This window comes from Loxodonta africana, chromosome 14 (genome assembly GCF_030014295.1).
Source record: "Loxodonta africana isolate mLoxAfr1 chromosome 14, mLoxAfr1.hap2, whole genome shotgun sequence".
Lineage (NCBI taxonomy): Eukaryota > Metazoa > Chordata > Mammalia > Proboscidea > Elephantidae > Loxodonta > Loxodonta africana.
In genome coordinates, this window is record NC_087355.1 from 10,819,027 (window position 1) to 10,839,472 (window position 20,446).

The 20,446-nt window shown below is 42.8% G+C and overlaps 1 protein-coding gene across 21 annotated transcripts in view; it reads right to left on the bottom strand.

Moving 5' to 3' along the window:
* Window positions 1-2,159: 2,159 nt before the first annotated feature.
* ASPH (aspartate beta-hydroxylase) overlaps window positions 2,160-20,446 on the bottom strand; it is a 299,144-nt gene continuing 280,857 nt past the window's right edge. For all 21 annotated transcript variants that reach the window (XM_023545707.2, XM_064267734.1, XM_064267742.1 and 18 more), the window contains 3 exons: window positions 17,199-17,290; window positions 16,707-16,840; window positions 2,160-4,762 (listed from right to left, as the gene is read on the bottom strand). In XM_023545707.2, the coding sequence (XP_023401475.1) occupies window positions 4,612-4,762; window positions 16,707-16,840; window positions 17,199-17,290 (377 nt within the window). In that variant the 3' untranslated portion in view covers window positions 2,160-4,611. The remainder of the gene's footprint in view (window positions 4,763-16,706; window positions 16,841-17,198; window positions 17,291-20,446) is intronic.

Genomic DNA, 20,446 nt, shown 5'->3' on the forward strand with positions numbered 1-20,446 from the left:
GACTCCTTCTTTGCCTCTCCTAGCTTCTAGTGGTTGCCTTCCATACTTGGTTGGCATTCCTTGGCTTGTGGCAGCATAACTCCAATCTCCGCCTCTGTCTTCACATGGCCATCTTCCCTCTGTGTCTGTCTGTGATCAAATATTCCTCCTCTTATAAGGTCACCAGTCATTGGACTAGGGCCCAACCTACTCCGATATGGTCCCTTCTTACTTGATGACACTTTTGTGGACTTTCTTTCCAAATAAGGTCACATTCACAGGCTCTAGGTTTCTTAGTTACCTAGTGCTGCTCCAACAAAAATACCACAAGTGGGTGGCTTTAAAGAATAGGAATTTATTGTCTCACAGTTTGGGAAGCTAGAAGCCTAAATCAAGGCTTCGGCTCTAGGTAGTCCCAGGGGTTCCTTGGCCTTGGCATCCGCCTTCTTCCAGGGTATGTGGGTCTGTGTTTATTCTGCTCTTTTTATAAGATACCACTCAGAAGGGATTAGTTTTAGGACCCATCACCCACCTTACTCCAGTATGGCCTCATCAATATAAAAGAAAATCTGTTTCCAAATAGGGCTATATTTACAGGAACAGGTTTGTATTTCAACACATCTTTTGGGGGTTATAATTCAATCTATCACATGAGTGGACATAAATTTTGGGGGGATACTTTCCAGTCCAGTACACCCCCAAGTTCCCGAATGGTTGCCACCATGAATTATTTGTAATGGTGTCTTTTTCCCACCCATCTTACTAGATCTCAGTCTGTGGTAGAAGCTGGGACGCTGAAACATGAGGAGAAGGGAGAGAGCGAGAACACCCAGCCACTCCTGGCTCTGGACTGAACCCGAGTTACCTAGATGCTCTGCACAGCGCCAGCCTTCAGTGGTTCCAGCACCCAGGAAGCACATGTGCAACTGGCCCTCACAGACACGTGCATCCGGCTTGACCCACACCCTCCACTCTGCCATCCAGTAATGACCGTCACCAGCCATCGGTCTGAGCAGCCAAAGTTGAACAAAGACTTGAGAGACGCTCTTTTTCAGTGAGGGGATTGGAGGATGAAGCAAGGCATTCATGTAAACAACAGTCCCTCCTTCCTTATTTATGGTATTAAATGAATTGAAGAAAAGAGAAGCTAAATTTGATGCCCATTCGGCTTTAGGACAAATATTTTTCTGAGGCTTTGCACAGGGACCTTCTCAGTTTTTGCAAATTAAGTGCATTTTCAAGTAAATACATCCGAATTAAACTGTGTAGACACAATTGTCAAGTTTAATGTAGTACAAAGGTAATTTCCATTCTTACTGAATTTTTTTCTTTGACCTCATCACCAGCATCAAATTGTCCAGCCTATGAGCATGTTCTCATAGCTCTATTTGCAGAGTGTGAATCCTGCAAAAATGATTTTGATGTCATATCATTAACTAAGCCACCGGATGAGTATAATGAGCTGACTTTAAAAGAAGACACACACAATTTGTAATAAGATTATTTCATCTTAACAATGTGATTTCCCACAGGCAGCCCCTGAACCCATTAGTCCAGTGTTTGTCTGCAGAAAGGAGAATCTCACTGAAAACACATGTCAGTGATAAATGAACCCATTCAACTTGTATCACTTGGGTCACTACAGCAAAGAAAAGAGCTACCAAACCATTTAACCCTCAACCCTCTAGCAACCAGTTAAATGTGTGGAGAAAGGGCCTGGTTGTTGCTGAGAGGGTGGATATTCAATCATGGAGGAAGGCTTACTTTTGAAGGAATGGCTACACACACAAGTACTGGAAGTAAGAGAGGACTAGGAGTGCAAGATGCAATGCCAAAGATCATTTTATTTATCTATTCTCCTTAGAAATGGAGTCCCCAACTACCCATTCAAAGGGAATTAGATATAAAATACACAGATATCATAGGATATGATATCCTTACTTGTTCCATGTTTCCTAAAACCAGTTGTATATTTTTGCATATCTCTTATTCTCCCAGCCATCTGCATGACATGGACATTTATTAGTATGACAAGTTGGTGGTCAATGTCAAAAATATTTTAGTTGATAATGGGCAGTAAAACATGATTTTTAAATTTTAAGCATTTGGGAGAGTTAAGCTGTTAGCTGAATGATTCAAAGAAACAGGTGATTCATCAGGTCATAGCCACCCCCAATAAATATTATTACTTATCTTAGCCGTTTATTTAATCTCTTTCTCAACAAAGCTGATGTTTAATTTTTTTCCTACTGCTAGACAATAATAACAGAAGTAATTTTTATTTTCCAATAGGCAATACAGTCTTGAAGAAATACAACTGAAGTGAAATTAAAAATACTTCTTGACCAATTGCATCACAGTACAAATGGAACTAAGTCATCTTGTGTAGACATTTCAAATCACAAAATAATACTGAAGTAATTCTACCAATGCAACAACTAAAATACTTTTCTTATATACCATGACTTAGGGAAGAAAGATTATGAATTACAGTGAATTAGAAAATCCATTTTATTACTTGTTTTTATACAACAGTTGTGGGGTCCAAGTATTTAAAATATTATTGGAGTTAATTATTGCTAACACCTTGCAACAGTGGTAATAATTCTGGCTTCTCAACTGGCAATATTTAGAGTCCTACTGTAGTGATCCAATTTTAAACACCATACTATACTTACTAATAAGAGCTAGTTTTTACTCTATTCCATAATTTCCATAAATGAATGTAAGATGATGGCTCAACAATGAAAACTTATGGCGTGCATTTTCCTTCTGTGTATGCAACATACACACAGGAACCAAACTCAGTAACTGACACGAATGTTACAACCGGAGCATTGGCTTGTATCGTCCTTTGTCCAGTCATTTCCTCTGTTCAATAAATACTCAAGGACACAAATACCTTTTTATTTTTCAAGAGTTTGCTTTTTCTTCGGGACTTTGGTGATTCATTTTGGTATTTTTCTTCCCACGCCTCTTCATCTACTTTAGTGGGATTTTTTTTTTTTTTAACATTGGCAAAACAGAAGGGAACAAGACAGATATTTTACAAACTCTTCTACTGGAAGCTAATGTCCTTAAGGTCGAGCAAAGCAAAAATGGTCAATTTCAATGTTATTATTTTTTAAATGAGAGAAAGAAAGCCTCCTCTTTGTCCTTGTTTGGAAAAGAAAGCACAATGTGTTCTCTACTTGTGAATGGAATCTGGTCATCTGTGCGTCACTTCTTCAGCATTTTTGTTCATACTGGCTAAGAGTTCAGTGCATGAATATCATCACATTCTTAAGGCTAACATTTCTAGTTAGCTCTCCTTTAAACAAATACAAAATTTAATGCATTATACTTTACTAAATTAATGACTTTGATCATCTTTGGAATGAGTAGGCGAGACCATTTTTCAACTGTTATTTCTATGTTGTGGGTAATATTAAAACTAAACTATGGATAAGAATTGCTATTTCAAAGTGTCACTTGATGTTTCAATGGCAGAAGTTTCTCAAGCCAGGGAGATGGAAGAGTCTTTCAAACTCTTCCAAAGAGGAAAGCAATCTCTATATCAGACACACAAGACAGATCCTACACTATCCTTAATACTACAGAGTTGTGATGGGGGTGCTCTGAAGGACCAAAGGGACTTTTTTTTTGTCACCCACATGCATCTATGGTAGGTAGTGACACTCTGGATTCAGGGTCTGATAAATGGCAAATATGCCAGAAGCCAGGTGCCCTGGCACCCTCTTATCTACCTGATCCTCAGAGAAAATTTTCACTCTGAGAAATGTTACTTTTCTCCTAGCCCTAATACTTGGTATCAAAAAAAAAAAAAAAAAAAAAACACGTGGCATTTTTCTAGTTTAATATAAAATGAAGTCATGTCCTTTTTTGGTGTAAAAATTCCTCTCAGAGCTTTGACACTCTATTTGCCAATAGCACAGTGAGGGGAGAAGTTAATTAAGACACTCACTCTCAGTGAAGACAACAAAGCAAAACAGACTCAAGGGGGAGAGATCGGTACAGTTCATAGACATTCACGTAATGACACCATTGCCCTTCGTATTAGGAAATTAAAACTGCTTCTTTCACTTGAGTGTCTTTTACTAAAAAGAATTAAAAGAGGAAAGTCTGTATTTACCAGGGAGGTTACCATTAAACAGCTAGAAGTAAAACCTGTCCACAGCTTGCCGTTAAAATCAACAATAAAAAAGTAGTGGTGCCTAACGACAAAATAGTCTAGCTATCCTACAAAAATATAATTGCATAGAAAAATGAAAAAAGTACAGCTCTCCATTCACAGTTTCTACATATATTCTCATTGTATACCAATTTAGACCTCTTCTAAGTGAAAGAAAGGTCTTTGGCTGGCAAGGTAGACGCTATCACGTATTCATCTTAAATATGGGCATCACACTTGTGCTGTCAGGAGATGAAATACAGCAGGACCCTTCCTATATGAATTGGAGCTAGGCGACGATCCATTTAGTGTCTTCTAACCCTAGGAAGAGGCTTGGTATTTTTCAGGCTGCGAGTGAAGAGAACTTAGAGCCTTGGTGTTTGAACTTCTCTCCCTGTACCCAAGGAGACAAAACCAGAAAGACAGCCTTTCTCCAGCGAGTCCTGGGCCTGCAACACGGGCTAAATTGCAGGAAGGCTGTGCCTCTGCTGGGGTGTCAGCTCTGGGTGCCACACATCCACAATGAAGATCAGCCGAAAAGACGAGGCATCCTGCCACACCTCATGCTCAAAGGAGTCATCAAAGATGAGCACCTTGCCTTCTTCCCATGTCCTGGAACAGAAAACATGGACTCTTGAGCACAGCCTTGAATGGTTCAGATAGAAAAAACAATAAAAAAAACCTACCGCTGTCGAGTCAACCCTGACTCATGGCGACCCCATGTGTTACAGAGTAGAACTGCTCCATAGGGTTTTCTTGGTTCCAAACGTTTTGGAAGCAGATCATCAGGCCTTTCTTCTGAGGTGCTGCTGGCTGGGTTCAAACCTCCAAACTTTAGGTTAATAGACCAGTGCCAACTGTTTGTGCCACCTAGGGACCTCAGATGTCTGAGAATAATTCATGTCTATGTGCAGGAAGTCATTTTTATGACAAACTTTGGAATGTAAACAAATAAGTGGAACCTCAAGCCAGAATTTATTCTTATCTAAGTGATTTAAACAGTCATTTCGGGATTCTTGCTATGAACACCAATTTTCACTTTTCAACACTAAAGATGTATGAAGGGCAGGGGGTTGGTGAGGAAGGGATCCTGATATTGTTACATGTCCTGCCTTTATTCTTGATCAAACCCTAAGAGAGGCTTGCTTAGCCACAGGCATGGCACGCAGGCCCTGCAGCTCATGCCCGTTGACTAGGAAGGCAAGGACTCCACAGACAGGCTCTCTTCCATGGCCTTTCAGACACTGGGCTTCCAACTGGTTCACTTCTGTTCCAACTCCTGCTGAGAATATGCATTTCTAACAAGTTTCCTGCGGAGAATTTGCATTTCCATCCCAGACATACTGAATCAGAATCTACATTTTAACAAAATCCCTGCATGATTCTTATGTATAACTTCCAAGGAACTTGTTAGAAATGCAAATTCTCAGCAGAGGTCCAAACTGGAACAAACTAGTTGGAGGCCCTGTTCAGACCTTGGGTTAGACCTCTGGGCAGCGTCCTGTCTTGGGCGTCTCTCCACACCTTGGGCCACCTACACAGTGCCTGCACATCTCCAAGACATTCTCCTTACAACCCATTCCATTTGCTCACGTTCCCTGTGACCAGGAAGCAGGTAACCAAATTAAGTGTTTCCTAGCTAATATTCCAGCTGAGGAAAATGGGCAGACTGGGAATCAATTTTGTTTATATTTTTAGGGTCACCTGCTATGCAAGTGAGATGTCTAAGGAATAGTTTTAGTCAATGCTGCAAAACACCTTTTAAGGTCTCTAACACTACCTCACATGATACCTAGAGAGGGTCTAAGATCTGCATATAGTGCTAGCCTAAACAAGGCAGTCAAGAAAGGATATGTAAGTGGGTAATTTCACAATGCTTTCCAAATCCAAGGACACTGTATTAGCCATGCTAATGTTCTCTTTTAAAAATAGACACTAATCAGCAATCTATTAAATGCTGTTATGATTTTAAATGAAAATTTTACTAGGAAATCTTTAGGTATTTAAATTCCGTTTACACATTTGACATTTTATATCCTGGATCAGAAAAAATAATGAAAATTATAGGATGGAAAATGATAGCTCAATTTCAAGTTACTGCATTATTGTAAGGTAGTTTACCTTGAGAAATCTATTTCTACTCATTACTAGGGAACTGATCAACATTAAATTAGGTAATGTAACATACTGTGAGGTTTCTCAAACTCAGCACTAATTGACATTTTGGGCCAGATAACTCTGTGGTGAGGGCTGTCCTGTGCACTGTAAAATGTTAGCAGCATCCTTTCCCAATTATGATAACCAAAATTATCTACAGCCATTGCCAAATCCCCCTTGTTGGGGTTGGGGTGGGGAAGCATGGTCCACATTGAGAATTGCTGACATATTAAATGAATTTGATGTTCAAATTTCCAAATTAATCAAAGTAACTGGTACAGTAACTAGCATTTAAAGCTGTACTCAGCTCCCCCTCCCATCTTTGTGTTGTCTCAAGTACCCAGCCTAACATCTCACATTTGGTAAGCACATGTTGACTGACCCTTTGATACAATTCCTCTGGAGCTTCTAGAGGTTCAAAGGCAATACAGTTCCATCCAACTTAACAAAGGACAGAAATATATAGACTCAGGAGCAAATGATTGAATAAGTCAACCATGTATTCATTTGCATGCAAAAAGAAACTTGAAAAGAAAGGCAAAGCTAAGAAAAGAAAAAAAATGACAGTAAGAAAAAGAAGGAAACGGTCGATAGCTTACGCAGAGTTGGCTGTCAGCTGCCGCAGAGCCGGCCTCTGACCCACAGCAGCCCCATGCACCACAGAATGCAAGCTGTCCTGGTCCTGGGCCAACCCCGCGACCGGCTGCGGACTGGACCACTGTGATTCAAGGGGTTTTCATTTTTGGAAGTAGATCACCAGGCCTTTCTTCCTAGTCTGCCTTAGTCTGGAAGCTCTACTGAAACCTGTTCAGCATCAGAGCAACATGCAAGTTTTCGCTGACAGGTGGGTGGTGGCTGTGCATGAGGTCTACTGGCCAGGAATCAAACCTGCACGGAAGGAGGAAATTCTACCGCTGAACCAACACTGCCTCTCCCTGCAGATTAGGCAATCATTTTCTAGATTTTGGTGGTGTTGGTGGAATGTCATTGGGTACCACGGATAAGCCTACAGTACAGGCAGAAGAGAAGGGGGAAAGAGTGTATGGAAAGGGATGGCAAAGGAAAGTATGATGGCTGATACTGTGTGTCAGCTTGGCTGGCCATGAGTCTCAGTGTTTACATGTGATCACTCCCATGATGAGAGCGTCTGTAAGCAGCCAATCAGTTGAAGGCGAGTTTGCTTGGGGATGTGGCCTGCATCTGAGAATATAAGCAGACATTCTGGCTATTTGCTCGCTCTGGATCCTGCAGCTACCTCTTGTTCATCTGACCTCCAGCTCTTGGGACTTGAGATACCAACTCATCTGCTGATCTCGGGATTTGCTGATCTTCACAGCCTGGGAGCAGGAGACCTGCTCTCCAACCTGCCAATCTTGGGTTCACCACCCCCTGCAGCTATGTGAGTCAAAAGAAGCCTCTATCCTGATCCTTGGACTTGGGATGTTCCAGCCTCTACAATCTTGCGAGCTGTTTCCTTGATATAATCTCTCCCTATATATATTTATACATTTCACTGGTTTTGGTTCTCTAGAGAACCCAGCCTAAGACAGGGAGTATGTGGTAAGAGAGAAGGGGAGAGGAGTGGCCTAGCACAGTGAAAAGGTTATGGTCTTTGAAGCGAGGGCGATTAAACCTCTGCTGTTATTTCTTACGTGAATGAGATACTTGACATAGCTGAGTCTTTGTTTCTTTACCTGCAAAGTAAGTGTGAGGATTAGCATAGTGGTTGACTATGCTAATATTGCTAATATTCAGATATTCAATTAATAGCAGACATTCAATTAATCATTGAGATGATAAAAGAGAAGAAGAAAAACAGAAAAAACAGGAAAAAGACAGAATATAGAGGTGATAAAGTTAGAAAGTGGTATGATGTTACTCCAGATTACAGGGGCATTGCTCCAGATGGAATCTGCATTATCTGAGAACAGTGAAAACTTCCAAGGGGGTGAGATGTCAAAAATCTTTAGTGAATTTGTGAAATATACTCATGGAGCAACGATTCTTCAAAAAAAATTTTTTTTTAGGTGGTAGAGAATCTGAAAGCTACTTAAAACACTGGAGGTACTTAAGAAAACTAAATAGAAAACTCTAGGTTGCACGAAACAACATCTTTCATTGGATTCTGATATCTTTCACTAGATAGGTCTAGCAAAGCCAAAAATTTCAGAAGGCTTTGTGGGAGAAAAACCTAAAGCTGAGCACTCTAGTCATTAACTTGCATTCCCCGTGAACTGAGAAAGCTTCCAGATCTAGAACATGGTAGTTCACTCAAGGGACACTGGTTCCTGTAAGAGTGGAATTTGAGAACCATTGGTTTGTGGCTTTGCAGATATGTTATTAAGTCAAATATTGACAAGTATAAATCATTAATTAACCAATTTTTTAACAAAAAATCTGAAAGGTATTCCAAAAGGTTGTTAAGAAGATCTCTTTAGGGCCACGGTGGCACAGTGGTTAAGAGCTCAGCTGCTAACCAAAAGATCAGTGGTTTGAATCCACCAGCCACTCCTTGGAAACCCTGTGGGACAGTTCTACTCTGTCTCGTAGGGTCCCTACGTGTTTAAATCGACTTGATGGCAACAGGCCTGGCTTTTTTTTCTTTCTTTTCCTTTAGGGCCATAAAACCACATGGGGAGAAATGTTCTATTTGATTCCTATTTGCTCATTCTTTTTCTGTCTTATATTTTCCCCAGAAAACAGCAAAGATGCTTAATTATCAATTACTTCTTAAGTGTAGGTTGCTTCTAAATACTTAAAAATAAGTGGTGTCTTTCATTCAGTTGTAAGAGCTAGAATGACTAAAAATGTAGCCCTGATTGATCTAAAAGGGGAAAAGGGAAGGACGATAAAACTTCATCCCAGTGATGACCTGACTAGGATGGACGTGGCTCCTGGGATAAACCAGTGATACATCCCCTGCCTGGGGAAGGATAAGAACAGAAGGAGACAGAAGCATAAATGTGTCAAAGGTCTTCAGACCTCTTCTGTTCTCAAAACAAAGGTATCACTGGAGTGCCAAGAAACAGTTTTCAGGCCATGTGATTTATGAGCAAATATGAAAAAAAAAAAAAAAATTTTTTTTTTTTTATGATTAAGTTAACCTCACATTATAACATGGAAAGAGACCTCTGGCGCAAAGCTTTTTAGAGGCGCCTTTGAGTGGTCTTCCTGTGCACTGAGAGTTCATGGGGTGCACTCCTATTCCATTTAGAATCTCATCTTGGCCTTACAGGGAAGAAGGACTATCCCTGGTTTGCCAAAAGATAAAATAATATCTGACCACAAGATACAGCAATGGTATATTATCTCTCAATTTATCAAATTATTATAATTAATGAGAATGATATGATGGTGGCAGCATATACTTAATAAGTCTAATTTCATCTTAGAATTACCATCAATTTTAATAATGCTAATAATGCTTATAGAGCCTTATGCCTAAGAACTTTATAGGTAATACTTCAGTGATCTTTCCTAAATGTTCTGAGATAGGCAAATGACGTGGTTCCAATTTTCTATCAAATGAATCATATGGAAACAAGCAGTCTGCAGTGACTTTGAGCTTTAGTGGAGGAGCAGGAAGTCACTAGACTTTGACTTCCCTCTCTTGGTCTTGGGACACCCAGCAGCAGAGGGGTCTGTAACACAGAGGAGAATGCCAAAACAGGAGGAAAATGTAAGGGAAAGGGAGGGAAAAGCTCAAGGGGCCACAGATGGGAGAACCACTGCTTCTCGCCCCCAGTGTACCTAGCTACAAGGTGGAGGGATGCAGAGAAAACAGGGAGAGGGGAGGAAGGAAAGAGCACTCCACTGCACTCCCGTGGCACCTCCTCTTCCCCAACACCCCTCCCAGCCCAGGCCTTTGATAAGCAGAGTATACTCTGCACCATCCCTTCACCAGCCTGGCACTTCCTTTCTTCTCCTCCTATTGGGCTCCTCTTTCCTCACCCTGTAAAGCTCCATCCTCACCCCTATCAAAGTGCACACTCCAGGTTGCACCTCTGATGGAGTGGGAAGGCTTAGCTGTACCCCTGGAAAGGAGGAGATAGAAGTTCCCATTTTCATAGCCTCGAGGGAAGAGGACAAGAGCTCAAATTTACTGAGTGCATTTGCCACAAAGCACTTTGTAAATGCAGTCCCTGAGTGTGGCAAAAGGTGCATGTGGTTGACTGCTAAATGAAAGGACAGAATTTCTGGTCCACCAAGAGGCACCTTGGAAGAAAGTCCTGGCAGTCTGCTGCTGAAAAATCAGCCATTGAAAACCTATGGAGCACAGTTCTACTCTGACACACATGGAGTTGTCATGAACTGGAGTTGAGCCGATGGCAACTGGTTTACCAGTATTATGTAAATACAGCGCTGAGTAGATTTTATATGGATGACTTTAACAAGCAAAACCACACACAGACATACTCTTACTCTTTCCGTTTTACAGACGAGGAAACTGAGGCTTAGTGAGGTTATGCAAGCTGTTTAAAGCTACACTGTTAGTAAGAATGGATGACAGGATTTGAGCCCAGGTTGTGTGACTTTAGTGCTCTTAATCTGAAATCTGAAGTTAAAATTGGATGCATTTTTCCATGAAAACATTATTACAGTCACTGGTTTCTGTTGTTGTTGTTAGTTGCCGATTCCAAATCATAACAACCCTATATGTACAGAGTAGAACTGTGCTCCATAGGATTTTCAAGGCCGTGAACTTCTGGAAGCAGATCACTAGGGCCTGTCTTCTGAGGTGCCTCAAGGTGGGTCTGAACCACCAACCTTTCAACAAATAGTCGCGCGTTTAACTGTTTACGCCACCCACGGATTCCACACTACTGGTTCTAGAGTCCTATTAATAAACAGTCTGAGTTAAGAAGGGTCTGGGGGTCTAGTCCAGGAAACTCCACATTAGTTATTATTGCCATCGCAACAGGCATTCCTACTTCTTCACTACCCGTCTAACAGACAAATGTTTGGGACACAATTCTTTCTCACTGTGGGAGCTGCCACCCCTGTGAAGGTGGATCCATTCATGGGTACGCGTGTTTGCGATGTATGATCTGTGCGTATGAAGAGCCTTTAGCACACACCATACTAGCCAGAAAGGGGTTAAGAAACTTTGTTGACATTTCTAATTCACTAAGTTTCACAGATGAAAGAAGATGGGGGGCAAGATGCTACCATTCAGTAACAAACAAACCTCCAGGAAACATCCCATCAAGTTAAAAAATGCCATTTTTGTTCTACAATGGCAGACAGGCAGGCTTGCGTGTGACCTGTGGGTAACATCACATCACAACTCACATGGAAGACAGGTACATTTTGTGGAATGGAGATCTATGATTTCAGGGAAACTAGCCAAGAAAGATTGAAGAAGGAGAGAAAATATTTGATTCTTTATGATTTGGTAATTTGCAGCTTTCACATGCAATTCAAAAATGGTAAGACTTTATCTTTTTGGATACTGTATAAAAACAAAACAAGACAAATATTGTCCTACTATTAATATTTCAGTATGACTGCCACAAAGTCTCCCTAATTGGAACCTTGAGAGATTAATGAAAAAATGCTATAAAATAACTGAGGTCTGTGGGAAAAGGACATGATTTCTACAACAATGGAGAGAGAGGAAGTGGCTGGGTGCTACTTCATCTCTTCAGCTCCTGGCCCTCAGTGATACGATGCTGTGGCTTCCTGGCTACAAGCAGGTCTTGTCCAGCATTTCCGGCTGACAAAGCACAGGCAGGAAGGCCGCCTCTCCCAGGAGCTGCGTGGCCACCGCTCTCTGCCAGGACGGTTCCCTCACACTGTGGGAGGCCTTCTAAGAGCCTGGAAGAATGGATCCCCTGTGGGCTACCTAAGGCTCCTTTTCACAACTCACCCACTATCTACTGACTGAAGTCCATTCAGCTCAGGATCAAGATAGGTAAAAAAAATGGCCTGCCTGGGGGGACACAAATAAACAGCCAGAAATCAGGATGCCTCAATTGCTCTCTTTATTTGCTGTCCAGTTGTCTGTAAATGAAAAGCAGCAATCAAAGCAATCACTTTATAAATATAGCATGATTCTAATTTTATAGACAGCAACAATAACAATCCCCAAAGCCCCAAAGCTTACATATAGCAAAACTAAGGGATTATGGCTAGAAGCACAGAATATCAAGCAAATCTGCCTGGGATCAAATCCCAGTTCCAATATCCACAATTACTAAGCTGAGTGACCTTGGGCAAGTTACCTGGCATCTTCGTACCTCAGTCCCTTCTGCTGAAAAATTGAGATTTTAATAGTCCCAGTTACACAGGACTGCTGTGAGGATCAGTGAGTTGATACACGTAGAACACTGATCACAGAGGCTGGCACACAGTAAGCACAACATGTATGGTTACTATCACCATCATCATGAACATACATATACAGGCATTGGGGAGTGGGCAATATATCTGGTATTGGGATCAAAGATAATACTTACTTTTTTTATTATGCATCTCTGTGCCTTGGAAATTATGTACAAGGGACTTGTAGCAGCTTTGTAATCAGAAAGCACTGATTAATCTTAAATGATCATTTTATTTATAGTGATGCCATGCTGTGAACTTGCAAGCCTATCTTCAGATCAAAGAGCTGTGGTAAGTTTTGCAGAGATGGGACACTTAAGCCATCCACATGCACGGTGGCAGGAATCTCACAGCTCTGAAGAAACAGCAATTTGATTATTAATGCCTGAGAAGGACAGTGCATGAATTGCTACAACTGCCAAACTGTCTTCTGTTTGTAACCTGCTGTTTTGCAAATGGAGCAGCTCAGAAAAGTTGCTTCCTATTCCACAGCATGAGGACACCTGGCTTCTCCGTATGCACCTTTCTCTTTTCATACTAACTGTTCTACCACAATAACAGCATGAAATGTCCAGGTTTCATCCTATACTCGCTCTTCCCTCAGATATTTATACGCTGACTATCTCCTATTGAGATATCCAGCTCTTTTCACCCTAAACATGGCATGCAGTATTTTAATTGACCCACTTTTCTTACAAAAAGCCCTATTTTTGTAATAAAGTAGTAAACCTGACCCAATCACTCGAGTCAAGGATTGTTCATGATGAGAATATAGTAGAACCTAAAGCAACTATGGTCTCTGCTTGCTGGGCCTGGAAAAGGATGACAGACAGGCAAGCAGGATGTGGTGGAAGGAGACTGGTGCCCACTGACTCTTCAGGGATGACAGGACATGAAGCATTTCTTCCTCTACAAAATGACCTCACTGGCCCAACATGTAAGTGCGGGGCAAGTACTCCTACCAATCACTGTGAATGGGCTGCCAAGTTAATGTTCTTATTCAAGATTATCCTGAACGTGAATTGCAGGGTTGGGGTTTATGACAATTCACTACCTCTGGTAGGTGGAGTCAGTTAACTAAACTTGAGGGGAGGAGTTAGCAGTCATTTCTAGCTGTTAAGCATAGCCAGTCAGGTGTTTGCTGGGAGCCTGCTGGTAGAGACTGAGCCTGTGGGCTCTCCACGATTTCTTCTTTAAGTCTCAGGCACTTGCCGTCAGCTCCCCATTCCCCAGTGGCCTTCTCTTACCCCTGAGGCCACTGACGAATAGGATCAGTTCCTTACCTTTTCCTCTCCCATTCTGTTCCTAAATGGATTTTTGTCTAGTGATTCTGCCCCAAGTATCTATGAGCAGAACAGACAAGAGATGAAAGAAGGAAGGAAAGAGGGAGAGAAGAAGAGAGAAAGAGAGAGGGTGGGAGGGAGGGAGGAAGGGAGGAAAAAAGAAGACAGCAGGGAGGAAGAAAGAAAGTTTTTAAAATCCTTAGGTAGTACTTATGAAGCTACCAGGATAACTGTCAGGATAAGGTCTGCTGCTCTTTTCCATAGTCACCGCCTCATCATTCTTACTTGATCTCTAAGGAGTTGGCCATGGCAATCTCAGCCTCCCCCATCATTCCCCCACCTCCTCTCTATAGTCTCTGCCTCCCCTCCACCCATGTCCCTCGTTGGACAAGACCCTGCAGACCCAAAGAGAGAACAATATTTGCTAGTAGTTGTCAACGGAGTTCCCAAAAGCTCGGCGAGATTCGTTCCAGCTCAGAAGAAACTTCTACCTGTCCAGCCATCTCTAATTCGGCCTCCTGGTCTTTCCAACTCTGCCCTCTCCTGCCCCATCTCTCTCTTTGTTCTTCCACCTCTTTCTGCTTCCTAAATGTGGGTGTGTCCAAGGATTCTTTTCCTTCCTTTCATCACTCAACTATCTCTAGCTTCTTCTAGAACCTTTTGCTAAGCCTGACTCTCAAATCTTTAGCTCTAGACTTTATTTCTCTCCTGAGGTCTAGGCCTGTATTTCCAGCTGCCTCCTGGACATTTCGCAGCTGTGTCCCAACGGGAACTGAATTAAGACGTATGCAAAACTGAACTCATCATCCTTTCGCCTGAACTTGCCTCATTCCTCCCAGGTTTCCGATATTAGCTAGAGCATTACCATCCTCCTACTGACCAAGACTGAAACTGCAGGGTCATGTGGGACTGCCCATTCTTTGCCCCCACACACTCAAGACTCACTTGAGTCAGTCTTCATGGTACGTCCTGTATTTGCTCTCTCCTCTCCGTTTCTTTACGGCTTCCTAGCTCCAGTGTTCCTTTCTTCTTTGCTGGGCCACAGGGACAGCTTGTTCACTGTCCTTCTCATCCGCTCATCGGATTCCACCCATGGCTGGCAGAATCATTTCCCAACAAAGGTCTGATCCCTTCAGTCTGGTGTTTAAAGTCTGCTATGATTTAGCTTCTAATTGACTCTTTCACTTTCCTATCTTACTCTTTATATACCCTACTCTTGGAAGGTGAAACCACTCACTATTCCGCACATGTGGCCTATAACTGCTGGCCTTGTGCCTTTGCAGATGCTGTTATTTCGACCTGGAAGGCCCTTTCTCACAGCATCCGGTGTCCAAATTCTACCTGTCTTTAAAAAGCACTGCTTGCAGGGTTTCCAGACCTCAGCTCTAGGTGAGCTCTTTGTCCACTGACCTGTCTGTAACATTTGACTATTGCCTCTCTTATGACCTGCGTGGCATCTGATCTTGTCTTAGAATGGTTTATATCACCGGGTGGCGCAAACAGTTAACTGCTCAACTATTAGCCAAAGGTTGGTACCCAGAGGTGCCTCAGAAGAAAGGCCTGGAGATCTGCTTCTGAAAGGTCACAGCCTTGAAAACCCTATGGAGCAGTTCCACTCTGCACACACGGAGTCACCACGAGTCAGAATTAACTCGACAGCAACTGACAACAACACCTATCTTCTAAATGGACACATCTGGCAGGGGAAGGCCCCCCATCTGATTCCTCTTTGCACCTCTCACGGCACCTTGGCTGCTGCACCATGGGTGGGACAGGTACCTGCAGTGACCAAATGAACGACCCCGCTGACTTCCAGACCCTTACCTGCCACTCAGACCTCCCCCGTGGACAATGAGAAATGAGTAGGACCATGACTCGGTTTCCGCTCAAGGAACTTACAGCTCAGTTGTGGAGATCTGGCTCATAGATATTACATAATAAAGAGCAGGAAAAGGTAGAGGCTAGGCTTACTGACATACACGTTCTAAGAAGTCAGAAGAGAGGTTCCATTCTTATGGAACTAAGTTGGACCTCCAGTAATAGGTTTGTTTTAGATAAGTAAAAAGAAGGGCGATCCAGGTGAAGGGAATAACCCTAGGCACAGAAGCCAGAGTGAATGTAGTTTGTTCACAGGATCATGAATAAACCCAGGGTGATTAGGGAAGGAGGAGGCAGGGTGAGGAAGGGGTGCCCTAACATCTAGCACACGCCTACTGATCCTAGGACCTGGGCTTGGTGCCTTCCCTACATATTTCATTTTACCATACAATAACCCTGCAAAGTAAATATTCTCACTGTCCATTTTATAAGGAAGGGGTCTGATGCTCCCAGGGATTAAGGATCTGGACCAGGTTCATGGGCTCAGGTGGTAGAACTGGGATTTGAAAAAGTCAGCTGGCTTCCATTGCACCATGCTGTCTTGTCTAGAACACGACACGCAAGTATCAACAGGATTTTCTTCAGGAATGGGGAGCTCCTATATATAAGGTGTGTTAGCTGGCTCTGAATACAAGTCTGTCACCCTGGAGAGAGAAGCCAGGAGGCTGGTCAGCCAGATGAGTGCGTGCCAGGGACAAGTTAATAAGAAGGGCAGCCCTAGAGTTGGGCAGTCTCTCCAGACTAGCAGATAGCATGGAGAAGGGATGCGCTAAGAATCTGGATTAAATCCCTTCCTCTCAGTCTATTTCAGTTACAAAGGAAGATGAACAAGCAACAACACAGAGCTTTGTCATCCCTGAACACCCATCCTCCGAGGTGATGGACGAGGGTGGAAATGATGGGAAGAAACATACTTGGTCTCGCCGGCGCATCGGATCTTGCAGCCTTCCTTGGGGATCACCAAGCCCAGGTGCATTCGAAGCCTGCAATTTGTGGGCCCTGTGTGTGGCCACACGTGCGTCCCCGGGTGCATGACAGAATATTTGATCTGCGTAAAAAAATACAACACTCTGACACTCAGCCATTTATCAAGGGTGGAGGAATTGCTAAATTAAAGTGACAGTACAAAATTACTGTCAATTTGAATTAGAGCCTTTGTAAGACTCAGAACTTATTCTCATCTTATCTCTTTGTAAAGGAACTAAAAATAAGCACTCACATTTTCCACCAGGCAATAAACACGCAACATTTTCCACCCTCCATCGTGATGTCAACCACATGAAATTGTTTCATTAAAAGGGAAGTGAAAAAAGGAGGCATTCGTTGGGCCAAGAGAAATAATGTCAGCACCCCTTACCCCCAGTAAGTAACCGAGTTATTTCCAACATCGCAGACACCACCAGTACCTGGCCTCTCCTGCATCCTGTTGTCTCGGGGAATTTTTCCAGTAAAGCACAGGTTTTTGGAGCTCCTTTACAAGCATTTTCATTTTTTCTTCCTAGAACAATATTTTTTTTTTTTTTTAGAACAATAAATGATAAAATTGTTAGAGACAAATCATAGTAAGGCCTTGCCTCGTCCAGTTTTGACCCCATGTGATCTGTTTTGTCATCCTCACTTTAGGAATGAGAAGGTTGAGTAAACACAGGAAGGCAAAGTTGTTGCTCAAATAGATAGCGGTTGGCAGAGCAGGACCGGAGTTCCCCACTCGGTGCCGGACTATGTGACTAAGGACGGCTCATCTACACAGCCCGAGTGGAATGCTTTATTCCCTGCCCCCCTGCACCCCACCCCCACCCTGCCACCCCATGGTAGGCAGAGCGATGTCCCCCCAAACAAAGAAAACATGATGTCTATGACCTACTCTGTGGAACCTGTGAATATGTTGTTATAAGCAAAAGAAATTAAGGTTGTTAATCAGCTGATGCTGATACTGGGAGATTAGCCTGGATTATCCAGGTTGGCTCAACATAATTACCAAGCCCCTTAAAAGTGGAAAAGGGAGGCAGGAGAGTCAATGTCAGAATGATGCGCATGAGAAAGACTCTACCGGTCATGGCTGGCTCTGAAGATGAACCAAAAACCAAACCAAACCCATTGCCATCGATTCCGACTCATAGCGACCTCATAGGGTTTCCAAGCCTGTAAATCTCTATGGCAGCAGACTGACACATCTTTCTCCCACAGAGCTGCTGGTGGTTTCAAACCACCAACCTTTCAGTTAGCAGTCACACACTTTAACCACTGCGCCACCAGGGCTCCTTTGAAGATGGAGGAAGGGGCCAAAGCCAAGTAATGAGGGCAGCCTTTAGAAGCTGGAAAAGGCAAGAAAATGGATTCTCTCCTAGAGCTTCCAGAAAGAACACAGCCCTGCCAACACCTTGATTTTAGCCCAGTGACTCATTCCAGACTTCTAAACCCCAGAACTCTAAGATAATAAATTTGTGTTGTTTTAAGTCACTTCTTGTTGTTAGTTGCTGTCAAGTCCACTCCAACTCATGGAGACCCCATGTACAACAGAACAAAACGTTGCCCGGTCCTGCACCACCTTCACAATGATCAGTATGCTTGAGTCCATTGTTGTAGCCACTGTGTATTTTGGGTGCCTTAAAACCTAGGGGGCTCATCTCCCAGCACTGCAGACAATATTCTGTTGTGATCTGTGGGGTTTTCATTGGCTAATTTTTGGGAGCAGATTACCAGGCCTTTCTTCCTAGTCTGTCTCAGTCTGGAAGCTCTGCTGAAGCCTGTCCACCATGGGTGACTCTGCTGCTATTTGAAATACCAGTGGGATAGCTTCCAGCACCACAGCCACATGCAAGCCACCTGAGTATGACAAACTGATCAAAAGGTGGTAGTTAAGTCAGTTTGTAGTAATTTGTTCAGCAACAATAGGAAACTCATACACTCCCTGAAAAAGAAAAATAGCTTGTATTATATTTTTAACCAAAAATTTCTAGGACTATATTAAAGAGTTATCTTAACTGTTTTTAACTGGAATTGGATGTCTTTTTCAACGTATGCATCATCCCTTCTATGCTGATAAAGAACAGGATTGCTGGCTTTGAGAGATGAAGGGCCATTCCCATTCTCTCACACCAGAAACCTGGGAAAGCTACCACCACAGAGACGTCTGCTTCATTCAGGAGGTGTCCTCTAGTGGCGCCGCTCGTCCTGCACCCACTCCTGCTGCCGTGCTGATTTCAGGCAGAGCAGTCTCTTCACCCCCGCCTGTTCCCTATGAGCGACTGTGTCAGGAACACAGATTTGGGGGCACAGCCTTAAGCATCCCTGGACTATTTGAAAATCTTCCCCATCTGCAAAACTACTGCTTATTAGAGAAGACGTGCTCAGGAATGTAACAGCATCATTTGCTCTCCTCTAAACAATGGAGTTAAAAAAACAGAAACATCTAAATTCCCTATTTGAAACACCTACGGGGATTGCGGCATCGAGAGGCTGAGTTTATTTTTACGTAATTCATGTTAGATAAACGATATACTGGGAATCAGAGTCATAAGAAATGCAACTTAAAGGTATTCTCTTCATAAAAAATGGACCTCAATGCACTGGAAAACAACTGGGATATATTAGCTTTTTCTAAGTAATGTTTTAGCCTCTTAAGTGTTGGTTGCTATTTTTAATTATTAACGGAGTATCCAAAATGAGCTGAATGAGAAATGTCACTTTGAACAATATATTCCTGCACAAGCCAGCATAAAGCATGTTTGAAGCCACAGAGCTGCATGTCTTCTTATACGACAGGGTCTGGGGAAGGCTTGGCAGGAGTCCCTGATTCTGGGTTCTCATGCTGTTCACCATGGCTTAGAGCAGGCAGCTGGTAAGTGAAGCCTGGGGTCTTGAGGAGCAGACAGAGGTGGCTAGGCTTCCCATAAGCACAGTGGTGAGGGCTGAGAACATGCCATTGAGAGAACAGGTGTGCCTTACCTGAATGGTGGGGTAATGGGTAAATGATGGGTAATAGACAACCAAGGGGATAGTGCCACTGGGATTTCCACTTGGTCAGGACTAGAATGGAAAGCACCTCTCGTTACTCACCATTTAGACTCATGTATCTTTTCTGTTCTGTAAACACAGTCGGTTTTCTTCAGAAGAAAAGGGCTGTGTCATAGATGCTTGTTGCTCTTGGACTGCATTTGCAGTTTCAACTATTCACTAAAGGTCCAGGACATGCAAAAATAGTTTCATGGTGCTCGCCTGGGCCAGGAACCACTCTGTGTGCTTAGGGCGACTCACCTGATGTCCACAGCACACAGAGGGAGGCACTAATAGTGTCATATTTTACAGAAGAGGAGCTGAGGCACAGATAGGGTGCAGTCAGTGAGTGGCAGAGCTGGAAGTTAAACCCAGTGAGACTGGACCCAGAGTCTATGCTGTAAGCCATGACCATAGACTGCTTCGCCATTACTGTTATTAAAACATAATATACTATTACTGTTATTAAAACATAATATACTAGTATTATGTAATACAATTGTAGTATCACATCATTTACTGGACAACGGTATGTCAGGCCCTTCACCAAGTGCTCACTGATTCTAGTGACAACCCCACACTCGAGATAGTATTTTCACTGCCATTCTTCAGATAAGGGATCCGAGGCTCAGAGATTCAGGAACCTACCCTCATCACA